The following is a 12,408-nucleotide window of genomic DNA, read 5'->3' as shown; positions in this document are numbered from 1 at the left end:
TGGCTGGGGCTGGGTTTGAACCCATCACCTCCGGCATATGGGACCGGCGCCCTACTCACTGAGCCACAGGCGCCGCCCCCGGCTATTTTTTTTAGAAATAAGGTCTCACATTTGCTCAGGCTGGTTTTGAACCTGTAGCTTGGGCCATCGGACCTGCCTCGGACTCCCAGAGTGCTCTGATTACAGGCGTGAACCACGGTGCCCGGCCTTTCTAATTTCTTTTAAGGTCTGTGCTTACGTGTACATTTCTTTTTTTTGCAGTTTTTGCAGTTTTGGGCTGGGACCGGGTTTGAACCCGTCACCTCCGGTATATGGGGCTGGCACCCTAGTCCTTTGAGCCACAGGTGCCACCCTACATGTACATTTCTTAACAAAATGCTATAGTAACTTTGTGGCCTTCTTTCTTGTGTCAGGTATACATACAAGTGTCTTCCCCTGTGGGCAGCTTTCTGAGAAACCTAGGAGGTAGAGGGTACCTTTTGTTACATCTGCCTTGGTTCAGTGAGTTTATTAAGTAGGGTAGAGGTAACTAACCACCCCAATAGAAGAGAGAAACACGGTGCTGTAACAGTCACCAATTATCATCAGTAAAGAACCTTTAGGCTTATTATTATTGCTTAATATTTCGTTGCAGCCATCATCTGATTTCTTTTCCGAATGTATTTATCTTCATTCATTTTTTAAGAGGTTTTTGTTTCTAGTCCTTATCTTAAACATTGTTATTGTTATTAAATTTTAAGCCTCTTTAATTTTTTGAAGGCAAAAAGTGGAAACCAAATAAACACACGTACATGTATAGAGAAAATAAAATAAAATAAAAAGAAGAAGAAGCTTTAGGCTGGGTGCAATGGCTCCTGCCTGTAATCCTGGCACTATGAGAGGCTAAGGCAGGTGGACTGCTTGAGATCAAGAGTTCAAGACCAGCCTGAGCAAGAGCAAGACCCCCATCTATATAAAAATTGAAAAAAAAAACAAAACTAGCTGTACATTACGGTGGATGCCTACCTATAGTCCCAGCTACTCAGGAGGCTGAGGCAAAGAGAATCGCTCTAGCCCAGGACTTTGAGGTTGCTATGAGCTATGATGACACCACAGCACTCTACTCAGGGTGACAGAATAAGACTCTTATCTCAGAAAAAAAAAGTTTTAAATCCAGAGAGCAAGAACATGAGAAGTGCAATACATTTGACTATGAAACTCCAGTGAGAAGAGCTTAAAGACACGAAGGCAAATATTCTCTGCCTGCCACAGGGCAGACATACATTTCTTTGGTCCTAGGTCTGGGACAAACACTGGGAAGATTTGCTGTGAGGGTAGATTTGTGACTCCAAAAGCCTACCAACTTTACCCCATACAGCTGTTATCTTTATGTCCTGAAATTTGTTTTGTTTTTTGAGACAGAGCTCACTTTATTGCCCCAGTAAAGTGCTGTGGGGTCATAGCTCACAGAAACCTCAAACTCTTGGGCTCAAGCAATCCTCTTGTCTCAGCCTCCCAAGTAGCTGGGACTACAGGTATGGGCCACAACACCTGGCTATTTTTAGAGACAGGGCTCACTCTTGCTCAGGCTAGTCTCGAACTCCTGAGCTCAAGCAATCCACATGCCTTGGCCTCCCAGAGTGCTAGGATTACTGGTGTTAGCCACTACGTCCAGCCTATGTCCTAGAAGTTTAATAAAGGATTGCAGGGTGGTGCCTGTGGCTCAACGGGTAGGGCGCTGGTCCCATATGCTGGAGGTGGTGGGTTCAAGCCCAGCCCCGGCCAAAAATAAAAAAAAAAAAATAAAGGATTGCAGAAATACTGTAAAGTCATTTACAAGAAGGAGGAAAAGAAAGAAGAATTTTCTTTCTTAGTATAGCCATGTCTACATGACAATGGTTTGGAAATAAATCTTGGTTAAAGAGACTCAAGGGAAGAGTGATCAGTGCATGTTTTCAGGGAGTGTTTAACCTTATAGGCACCTACTAATCAGCAGTTTGGAGCACAGAGAGCACATGGTTTATATATTCTGAACCAACAATGTGCTATTTTCTTCTGGTTTAGACTTTGCAAGGTGATATAAAACAGAAAGCTTAGAACTAAAAGTTACATTCTTGGCTTGGGACCTGTAGATCAGAGGTTAGGGCACCGGCCACATACACCAGGGCTGGTGGGTTCACACCTGGCCCAGGCCTGCCAAACAACAATGACAACTACAACAACAACAAAAATAAAATAGCCAGGCATTGTGGCGGGTTCCTGTAGTCCCAGCTACTTGTGAGGCTAAAGCAGGAGAATCTCTTAAGCCTAAGAGTTTGAGGTTGCTGTGAGCTGTGAAGCCTCAGCACTCTACCGAGGGCAATATAGTGAGACTCTGTCTCAAAAAAAAATAAATAAATAAAATAAAAATAAAACATACTGCAAAAAGCACATGACTTACTAGCCAATTCTCCTACAAAAATCTACCACTGGGATGGAACCCTCCAGGTGACATAACAATGTTTAGAAGTACTGGATTCTGTTTGAATTGTTATCGTTATTCTAACTGCCATGGGCACGTGGGTCAGCTGCTTATCATATTGGACTAATCAGGTCAAGGACATGCTTTTCACTCTAGGTAATTCAGTTAACGCCTTGATTATAAGGCCACAAATTTTCCTCTGATTCTGGACAATGTCCTACAAATATGAGCTATTAGTCATAGGATATTTTTATGTGGGGGTAGGGGGATTAGCTAGCACTAGTGATTTGAGATTGAAAGGATTTTATCCTGACACACCACAGTACCACAATAGCCATGTGGATTTTCCTGTTGCTAAGTAACACTATCCTCTGGGATGGGGTTGAGGATGAAACTCAGTGTCGAATTTTACTCTGGAGCAAAATATATTAGAGGGGTTCTATTAGAGGATCCTACTATTCATGCAAATATAAGACCCCACCTCTGACAGGAAATCTAGCACAGCCTTCCGCAGCCCTTGCAGCTTCCCTGAGACATCTCTTCCTTGATGTCTAGACAAGATGGTGGCTGTTTACAAGATAACTTCCTTCCTTTTCCCACACATGGTCCTAAAGCAGGAATAGGTGCCTGGGGTGAGGGGATTACTGCAGAGTATCCTTCTCTCATTTCTTCCGCCATCTTATGAGAGGGCAACCAGCAAACCAGCTCAGGCACATAGTTGGTCAGGGGGATCAGTTACTCAGCATTTTTCCTGCAGGGCTGGATGAATCAGCTTCTCAATCATACAGCGCACACAATAAACCTCAATATCACTGGCAAGACTTCACTACAGTTAAACAAATATCTTAAAAAGTAAGTGGAGAAAACAGAAACCTAAAGCTAGTCCTAAAGTAAAATGGTTTGACAGATGAGGAATCACTGTAGGCCCCTTGGCCTAGTTCTGGCACACATTTCCCCAAGCTAGGCTAGATATTCTATTTGAATCTGCTGGAAAACATTATTTGATTCTGTTCACCAGTTTCCTCCTGATTTGTGGATGTCCTCCTTTCTCTCCTCTTAGAACTTCTTTCTACCCCTATCTCCTTCGCTTTGAGAATTGCCTTGGAGATTCCAATTTCTCTTCCCTTATTTCATTCTCAGTTATTCTCTCACTCTTTCTGCTGGTCACTTTCCCAAGCACCTCCATCCTGTGCCCTTTGAGCCCATAGCTTCCTCTTTTACAAAACACAGAAATTGGATTTGCTGGTGGGAACTGTTTTTGCTGAATGGTTGGCAAGCTTAAGTAAAAACTGGCACAGAGGCTCAGTGCCTATAGCTCAGCAACTAGGGCACCAGCCACATACACCAGAGCTGGTGGGTTCAAATCCAGCCTGGGCCTGCCAAACAACAACTACAACCAAAAAATAGCCGGGCATTGTGGCGAGCGCCTGTAGTCCCAGTTACTTGGGAGGCTGAGGCAAGAGAATCGCATAAGCCCAAGAGTTGGGAGTTGGTGTGAGCTGTGATGCCACGGCTCTACCGAGGGCAACAAAGTGAGACTCTGTCTCAAAAACAAACAAATAAAAAAACCCCAAAATCTGGCACAGACATGTTCTCCAATGTCAAACTCTCAGAGTTCTAAGCTAGTCCAAGTGATATAGTCATAGAAAAATTCATCCCGAAGTGGTGACTGAGATATAAATGAGCTGAAGGGCACATTTGCATGGCAATAGCTGAGAAAGTTACAATGGTTTGGTTTTGTTTGTTTTTAGAATATAAAAGTATGAGTATTTTTTTTTTTTTTTTTGTAGAAACAGAGTTTCACTTTATTGACCTTGGTAGAGTGCCGTGGCGTCACACAGCTCACAGCAACCTCCAACTCCTGGGCTTAGGAGATTCTCCTGCCTCAGCCTCCCGAGTAGCTGGGACTACAGGCGCCCGCCACAACGCCCAGCTATTTTTTTGTTGCAGTTTGGCCGGGGCTGGGCCTGAACATGCCACCCTCGGTATATGGGGCCAGCGCCCTGCTTACTGAGCCTCAGGCACCACCCAAAGTATGAGTATTTTATATTAGAGAAAGGAAAGAGTGGGAGGAAGAGATGAGAAAGAGAAAGAAGAGACCAGAGAGCAGGGAGTGAGAGAAGGGAAGATGGGGGAGAAAGAAAAGGAGTGAGAGAATGGTGTGGCTCTCAAAGAAAGATTGCCAGGCAGAAGGTTACAATGTTGTACTTTTTTTTTTTTTATGGTTCTAGAATTAAGTTAGTCAAGTCTAGAAAAGAAGAGGAGGTGACGTCTCAGAGGATGATGGGAGAGGACACTGAAGTGCCAGACATCTGTAAGAGACCTCAGCTTCCCAAATCATCACTTGATCTTAGCCAAAAGGCCGAGAAGCAATAGCTTCCAAATTTTATCCAGTACTTGAGATTAGATTTTGCTCCTAAAATTTCCCTTCTCAATGAAGTTATTCCCTGAGGTGCTCTAGCACACCTACTCTAAGATAGATACCTCTGACTTCATGGTACCTCCAAGTAGTACCTCTAGACCTTAGCTCTGTGACCCTGTACACCAAGGTGGACTCTGCCCTTAGCTATCCATCTTCTAGAGCAGGCTTTCTAGCTTCCTCAAATGAGAAAAACTTCCTTTTTAATATTCACCCACCTGATGGATGTCCCCGATCAAGTGCCTTGGCTGCAGAGCACAAGTGGCTCCTTCAGGATCCAGTCTTCTGTGAGCACACTGCTGCCTGAACTAGATAAATGAGCTGGTCAGAAGTCCAGTATCCCAAGTCTGGCATTTGACTTATCCTATGGTTTTAGTGCCTCTCTTGCCTCTCAAGTTTAAGGGCATACATAATCTATCTCCCTTTTATATACTGGGGGTGGTGGGTTCAAACCCTGCCCGGCCAAAACTGCAAAAAAACAAAAAAACAAAAAACAGGATGGCAGCTGTCGCTCAAAGGAGTAGGGCGCTGGCCCCATATGACGGAGGTGGACGGTTCAAACTGGACCCCGGCTAAAAAAAAAAGAAAAAAAAAACTGCAAAAAACCCCAAAAAACAAATAACATAAGCATGTAATGGTCAACTAGTTTGGTAGTTTCCAAACACGTGTATTCTTCTCCTTTAGTAGAGCACGAAATACAAAACAGGAAAAAGCAGAGGTACTTTGATTCAAGAAGGATAAGCTGCCAATAGCTTTCCTTGCTGTGCTTTCCTTCCCCTTCCTACTCTCCAGTATAAGATCCCAGCGACATCTGCACATTGAGCCTTAAGGATTCCTCAATTTAAAAACCACCGATCTAATACAATCATTTTATTTATTTTTATTTTTGAGACAGGGTCTTTTTTTTTTTTTTTAGAGTCAGAGTCTGACTTCATCCCCCTTGGTAGAGTGCTGTGGCATCACAGCTCACAGCAACCTCCAACTCCTGGACTTACGTGATTCTCTTGCCTCAGCCTCCTGAGTAGCTGGGACTACAGGCGTCTGCCACAACGCCTGGCTATTTTTTGTTGCAGTTTGGCTGGGGCTGGATTTGAACCTGCTGCCTTCAGTATATGGGGCTGATGCCCTACCTACAGAGCCACAGGCACCACCTTGAGACAGGGCCTTGTTCTGTCACTGGGGCTAGAGAGCAGTGCCATCATCGTAGCTCACTGTAACATCAACCTCCTGGATTCAAGTGATCCTCTTGTCTCAGCCTCCCAAGTAGCCAGAACTATAGGCATGTGCCACCACTCCCAGCTAATTTTTCTTTTTCTTTTCTTTTTTTTAGAGACAGAGTCTCACTCTATCACCCTCGGTAGAGTGCTATAGCATCACAGCTCACAGCAACCTCCAACTCTTGGGCCTAGGCGATTTTCTTGCCTCCACCTCCCAAGTTGCTGGGACTACAGAGACCCACCACAATGCCCGGCTATTTTTTGGTTGCAGCTGTTGTTGTTTGGTGAGCCCGGGCTGGATTCGAACCCACCAGCTCAGGTGTATGTGGCTGGCACCTTAGCCGCTTGAGCTATAGGCGCTGAGCCAGCCTGGCCATTTTTTTATTGCAGTTTGGCCAGGGCTGGGTTTGAACCCGCCACCCTCAGTATTTGGGGCCAGCACCCTACCCACTGAGCCACAGGCGCAGCCCTAATTTTTCAATTTTTTTTATAGAAACAGGATCTTGTTACATTGCTCAGGCTGGTCTCAAACTTCTGGCCTCAAGTCATCCTCCCACCTCAGTCTCCTAATGTACTAAGATTACAGGCTTGAGCCATCATGCCTGGCTCCCTAACCTCATTTTTTTTTAATATTGTATTATTTTATTTTTTGGGATAGTCTCATCTTGTTGCCTCCAGTAGAGTGCTGTGACGTCATAGCTCGCAGCATTCTCTAACTCTTGGGCTAAAGTGATTCTCTTGCCTCAGCCTCCCGAGTAGCTGGGACTACAGGTGCCTGCCACAACACCTGGCTATTTTTATAGATGGGGTCTTGCTCTGGCTCAGGCTGGTTTGGAACCCTTGAGCTCAGACAATCCACCTGCCTTGGCCTTCCAGAGTTCTAGGATTACAGGCGTGAGCCACTGCACCCAGCCTAAACCAATGCTTTTTCTACAGAAATACCTTGTTCTGTAAGGGTTCTTAAGCACATATGATGTCAGTGACGCTAGGGCCATGACTGCAGGGAAAGGCTGGAAGTGCATGCCATCTGGGGCTCTGACCCTTCCAGTTTTTGTCTATATCTATGTACCTCCACAATGGTCCACTTTAAACTGCCTAAGTAGCTGCTGGTTAATATTATAATTTGTTTGGTCTTCTCGGATAAAATGTCAGTGAATTCTAGGTAACTAGGGGATGAACATGATCATTTTCCCTTTTGTAGACACAATCTTTGGCCATTTCAATCCACCTGCCTACAGGCATGAGTCAGTGAGGGAAGACACTGTAGCCATCCACCTATGAAGAAAGAGTTTTCTTCTTTCTTTCCTTCCTTCCTTTCTTTTTGTTGTTGTTGCAGTTTGGCTGGGGCCAGGTTTGAACCTGCCACCCTTGGTATATGGGGCTGGCCCCCTACTCACTGAGCCACAGGCGCCGTCCATCTTTCTTTTCTTTTTTGTGACAGAGTCTCATTCTGCCACCTGGTAGAATGTGCAGTGGCATCATTGTAGCTCACTGCAACCTCAAACTTCTGGGGTCAAGCAATCTTCTTGCCTCAGCCTCCCAAGTAGCTGGGAACTACAGGTGCACACTGCCATGAATAGCTTATTTTTCTATTTTTAGTAGACTTGGGATTTTGCTTTAGCTCAGGCTGGTCTCTAACTCCTGAACTCAAGCAATCTTCCCACCTTGGCCTCCAAGAGTGTTAGGATCAGTGGCCTGAGCCACCACACCTGGCCAAGAATTGCTTTTATTTTTTGGTAGATTTCATACAAACCATGGTGGGGGACACAAGAATATTTCCTCATTTCCTTTCTACTGTTAGAGCTTGGTCCTTCAGAAAAGAACAGACTAAGGAAACTAGGCTGTAAGAGTGTCAGGAGTGCAGGAGTTGAATGGATTGGAGAAAGGACAAGAGCAGAAAAAACAGGGGGGCTCTTATGCCGGCCCCAGTACCTGACCTTTTCTTCCTTGTCTATTATATCTGACTCTTAGCGGTCCCTCTGATGACTCAGTGCAGAGGAACTGGGGGAGGGGAGGCAAACCCAGATCACCCTAACCAAACATATCTTGGCTTTTAAGCTTCTCAGGGCCTGGGCTGGCATCCCCCAAACCCATCTCTGAATCTCCAGGGCCTAACCTAGACTTTGCACAGAATAGGCTGTACAGCCTATTTACAAAGGACACCCTAAGGAGAAAAATGGTCACACTGTCACTCTCTAGCCTATACTTTGTGAAGTCTTTCCCAGGCAGGACTTGAGTCGCTCCTCCTTGGACTTCTGCAGGGTCGTGCGGGACCGAAGCCACTACTATCCCTATTTTACAGATGACGAAAAGCCAGTAGTCACGCAGCTGTCGTCTAGCAGCAGTAAACCACCACAGGCCTCCCTGCAAAAGGTCGACCCCCTTCACATCTCTACTTCTCCGAAGGCCTCTTGCGCAGAGCCTGCTGGGAGTTGTAGTCCAGTGCGCTGGCAGCACACACGGACTCGACTACAATGACCAGCGTGCCCCGCGGTCCGCGCCCCCTTCTCTTTCAGCCTCGGGCTCTTGGGAGGCTCGGTGGACCTGCTGACTGGGAAGCGATATGGCAGCGACTCTGGGCAGCGGGGAGCGCTGGACCGAAGGTACAAGGTCCTGGCCGGAGGGTGGGACTGGGCGGCGTTCGGGAGAGAGTGGGGATTGGTCTCCTGAAGGAGCATAATTGCTGCGATCTTGGGCCTGAGATGAAGGATGGAGGCCTATGAGAGGATGCTAAGCCTGAGTAGGATTCCGGATGGGCTGGGGAACCGCCTAGGGCAGGGGCCGGAATCCGGAAACTGGAACTGAGGATCTGGCCAGGAGCCAAGAATTACAGGTGACGACTTTTGCCTCTGGCCTCCCGCCCAGGGCCCTGGGCATTTGATCCTTTCCTGTGCCGGAGTGACTGGAGGGCCCACAGGCTGCTGCGGTCTCTCTCTCGGTCTCTCGTTGCTTCCTTATCTGGCCCTTGTCCTCTGCCTTATCGGGTCACCTGACCTTCAGTCCTAACTTGATCTTGCCCCTCCAGTCTGCATCAGGACCAATAGGCCCGGGCAGCGCCTGTGGCTCAGTGAGTAGGGCGCTGACCCCATATACCGAGGGTGGCAGGTTTGAACCTAGCCCCGGCCAAATTGCAACAACAACAACAAAACAGCCAAGCGTTGTGGTGGGTGCCTATAGTCCCAGCTACTCGGGAGGCTGAGGCAAGTGAATCACCTAAGCCCAAGAGCTGGAGGTTGCTGTGAGCTGTGACATAACGGCACTCTACTGAGGGCGACAAAGTAAGACTCTGTCTCTAAAAAGAAAAAAAAAAAAAAGGACCAATAGGCCAGCCTTTTCTATCCTGCAGTCAGGGCAAAAGTATTCATCAAGTGCCTATTATGTAGCCTGCTTTATGCTGATCCCACAGTGGGGATTTGACTGACACAACCCGGAGCTCACAGAACTCTAAGTCCACTGAGAAAGATTGATGGGTAAACAGCCAATTACAGAGCATTGGCTAATAAGTCCTGGACTACACAACAAATTTGGAGATTTGGGGAGCACACAGACAAGACACCCAACACAGCCTTGGTATCTGTCAAGGGAGGTTACTTGGAAAAAGTGTTATGCATGGTGACATGAAGGATGTGCTAGAGTTAGCCAGGCAGACTTAGAGGAATAGTATCAAGGAGCAGTAGGTAATCACTGAGGGATGTTAAGCAGAACAAAAATATTTTTAAAGCCTTTGCCAGATCCACCAGACAAGACATGAATGCTCTACCCTTTTTAATTGGATTGCTTATGGTCTTTACATTCTGCAGGGGATCAGGATTTGCTGAATCCTCTTCCTTTAAACTGTAAGCTCTTTGTGGTCAGGAGTAGGCCTTACCCATATATCTCCCTAATCTATCTAGCCAAGCATCTTGTAACATATTAATTCTATAACTCTTAGTTTAAAAGCATTGAATTCCTCTCTACTTTAAATATTTGGGGTATGAAACATTGCAACAAAGAATATTATTTTATGAGCAATATTACTTTGACTGTGGACCACAGAGAAATAGACTTCCATGTGCGCTTTACTAAAGGCAAGGTATTGGGCAGATGCTTCTTAAGCCCCTTTTCTGGCTCTGAGTCAAGATTTTTTGCTGACTGCTGTAGATATGGTGGACGTTATCATGCTTCATGTTTCTTGTATCTGGCATTTTCTTTCTCTTTTCTTTCTTTTCTTTTCTTTTTTTTTTGAGACGGAGTCTCACTCACCCTAGGTAGAGTGCCATGGCGTCACAGCTCATAGCAACCTCCAACTCCTGGGTTTAGGCGATTCTCTTGCCTCAGCCTCCCAAGTAGCTGGGACTACAGGTACCTGCCACAATGCCTGGCTATTTTTTGTTGCAGTTTGGCCGGGGCTGAGTTCAAACCCACCAACCTCAGTATATGGGGCCAGCGCCCTACCCACTGAGCCACAGGTGCTGCCTGGCATCTGACATTTTTAAGTTTTTCTTGTTTGTTTCTTTTTTTTTCTGTATTGTTTTCTCAGGAAAGATGTTCGTTCAGCTTTGTTTGGATTCTCTCTCTCTCTCTCTCTTTTTTTTTTTTTTTGTAGAGACAGAGTCTCACTTTATGGCCCTCAGTAGAGTGCCGTGGCCTCACACAGCTCACAGCAACCTCCAACTCCTGGGCTTAAGCGATTCTCTTGCCTCAGCCTCCCGAGTAGCTGGGACTACAGGCGCCCGCCACAACGCCTGGCTATTTTTTGGTTGCGGTTTGGCCGGGGCTGGGTTTGAACCCGCCACCCTCGGTATATGGGGCTGGCGCCTTACCGACTGAGCCACAGGCACCGCCCCCTCTCTCTCTTTTTTTTAAGATAGAATCTTGCTCTGTAGCCTGGTCTAGAGTATAGTGGTATGGTCACAGTTCATTGTAACTTCAAACTCCTGAGCTCAAGAGATCTTCCTGCCTCCCCCCTCCTTGCCTTAACCTCCTAAGTAACTAGGACTACAAGCATGTGCCACCATGCTTGACTAATTTTTTATTTTTAGTTTTTGAAACATTGTAGCCCAGGCTAGTGTGTAGTAGTGTGATCATAGCTTACTGCAACCTCAAGCTCCAGGGCTCAAGTGATCCTTCTGCCTTAGCTTCCTGAGTAGCTGGGAATGCAGGTGTGTACCATCATGCCCAGCTAATTTTTCTATTTTTGGTAGAGATGGGGTCTTGCTGTGTTGCCTAGGCTGGTCTCAAACTCCTGACCTTAGGTGATCCTATTGCCTTACTCTCCCAGAGTGTTAGGATTACAGATGCAAATTGGCCTGTGTAGATGCTTAAAAGTCAACATGACATCCTTAGCCTGACCCTCCCGTGCACCTTCTCATGCTTACAAGTAGCCTTCCAGAGAGTTAAAGCAGATAACAAAGTTGATTTGTAGGATCAGATAGAGGCCTAATGGAGTGGCTATTGCTTTGCAGCTTACATTGATGCAGTTAGAAGAAACAAATACCCGGAAGACAGACCTCATGAGAGTCCTGACCCCTGTGGTTGCTGTAACTGCATGAAGGCACAAAAGGAAAAGAAGTCTGAAAATGAGTGGAATCAGACCTGGCAGGGGGAGGGAAGCTCTACTTACAGTGAGGAACAGCTGCTTGGCGTACAAAGGTGAGCATGTGATGGTATTAAATGAATGATTTTATGTAAAGTGTTTAGAACTAGAGTGTCTACAGAGGATGTGCTATATAAGTATTGGCCACTATTAATATTATTATTATTGTTATTATTCTTGAAACAGTAGCTTCTTGACCTCAGTGAGAAGACTAGCTAGAAGGGGAAAATTAGGGTATAATGTGAGCTGACTTCCTTGCTTCTGCTTTAAGAGAGGCAGGGAATCTATACATCTATAAAACCTTCTATCAGGGCGGTGCCCCTAGCTCAGTGGGTAGGGCACCAGGCACATTGACTGAGGCTGGCAGGTTTGAATCCAGCCCAGGCCAGCTAAAGCAACAATGACAACTGCAACAGAAAAATGGCCAGATGTTGTGGCAGGCGCCTGCAATCCCACTACTTGGGAGTCAGAGGCAAGAGAATTGCTTGAGCCCAAGAGTTGGAGGTTGCTATGAGCTGTGACACCACGGCACTGTACCCAGGGTGACAGCTTGAGACTCTCTCTCAAAAACTAAATAAATAAAATAAAAAATAAAGCATTCTATCAGCAATAACAGAATACACATTCTTTTCAAGGATACATATAATATTCTGTAGCATAGACCATACTGTAGGTCATAAAACAAGCCTAAATAAATTTAAAAACATTGAGATCATTTAGTGTATGTTCTCTGAAATAATAACAGAAGGAAATTTGG

The 12,408-nt window shown here is 45.9% G+C and overlaps 1 protein-coding gene across 5 annotated transcripts in view; it reads left to right on the top strand.

The window, feature by feature from the left end:
- The first annotated feature begins 8,559 nt into the window (after positions 1-8,559).
- DNAJC18 (DnaJ heat shock protein family (Hsp40) member C18) overlaps positions 8,560-12,408 on the top strand; it is a 46,989-nt gene continuing 43,140 nt past the window's right edge. For 4 of the 5 annotated variants that reach the window (XR_008375191.1, XR_008375190.1, XM_053566436.1 and 1 more), the window contains exons 1-2: positions 8,563-8,679; positions 11,521-11,707. Coding sequence is in view for 3 of the 5 variants with exons in the window: in XM_053566436.1 (XP_053422411.1) it covers positions 8,640-8,679; positions 11,521-11,707 (227 nt within the window). In the remaining 2 variants the exon portion in view is untranslated. Of the gene's footprint in view, positions 8,680-11,520; positions 11,708-12,408 lie in introns of all 5 variants that reach the window. The other variant, XM_053566434.1, reaches the window with a different exon arrangement.

Source organism: Nycticebus coucang, chromosome 17, assembly GCF_027406575.1.
Source record: "Nycticebus coucang isolate mNycCou1 chromosome 17, mNycCou1.pri, whole genome shotgun sequence".
Taxonomy (NCBI): Eukaryota; Metazoa; Chordata; class Mammalia; order Primates; family Lorisidae; genus Nycticebus; species Nycticebus coucang.
Note: the sequence above shows the minus strand (reverse complement) of the source record. Positions and strands in the feature narration are given on the sequence as shown.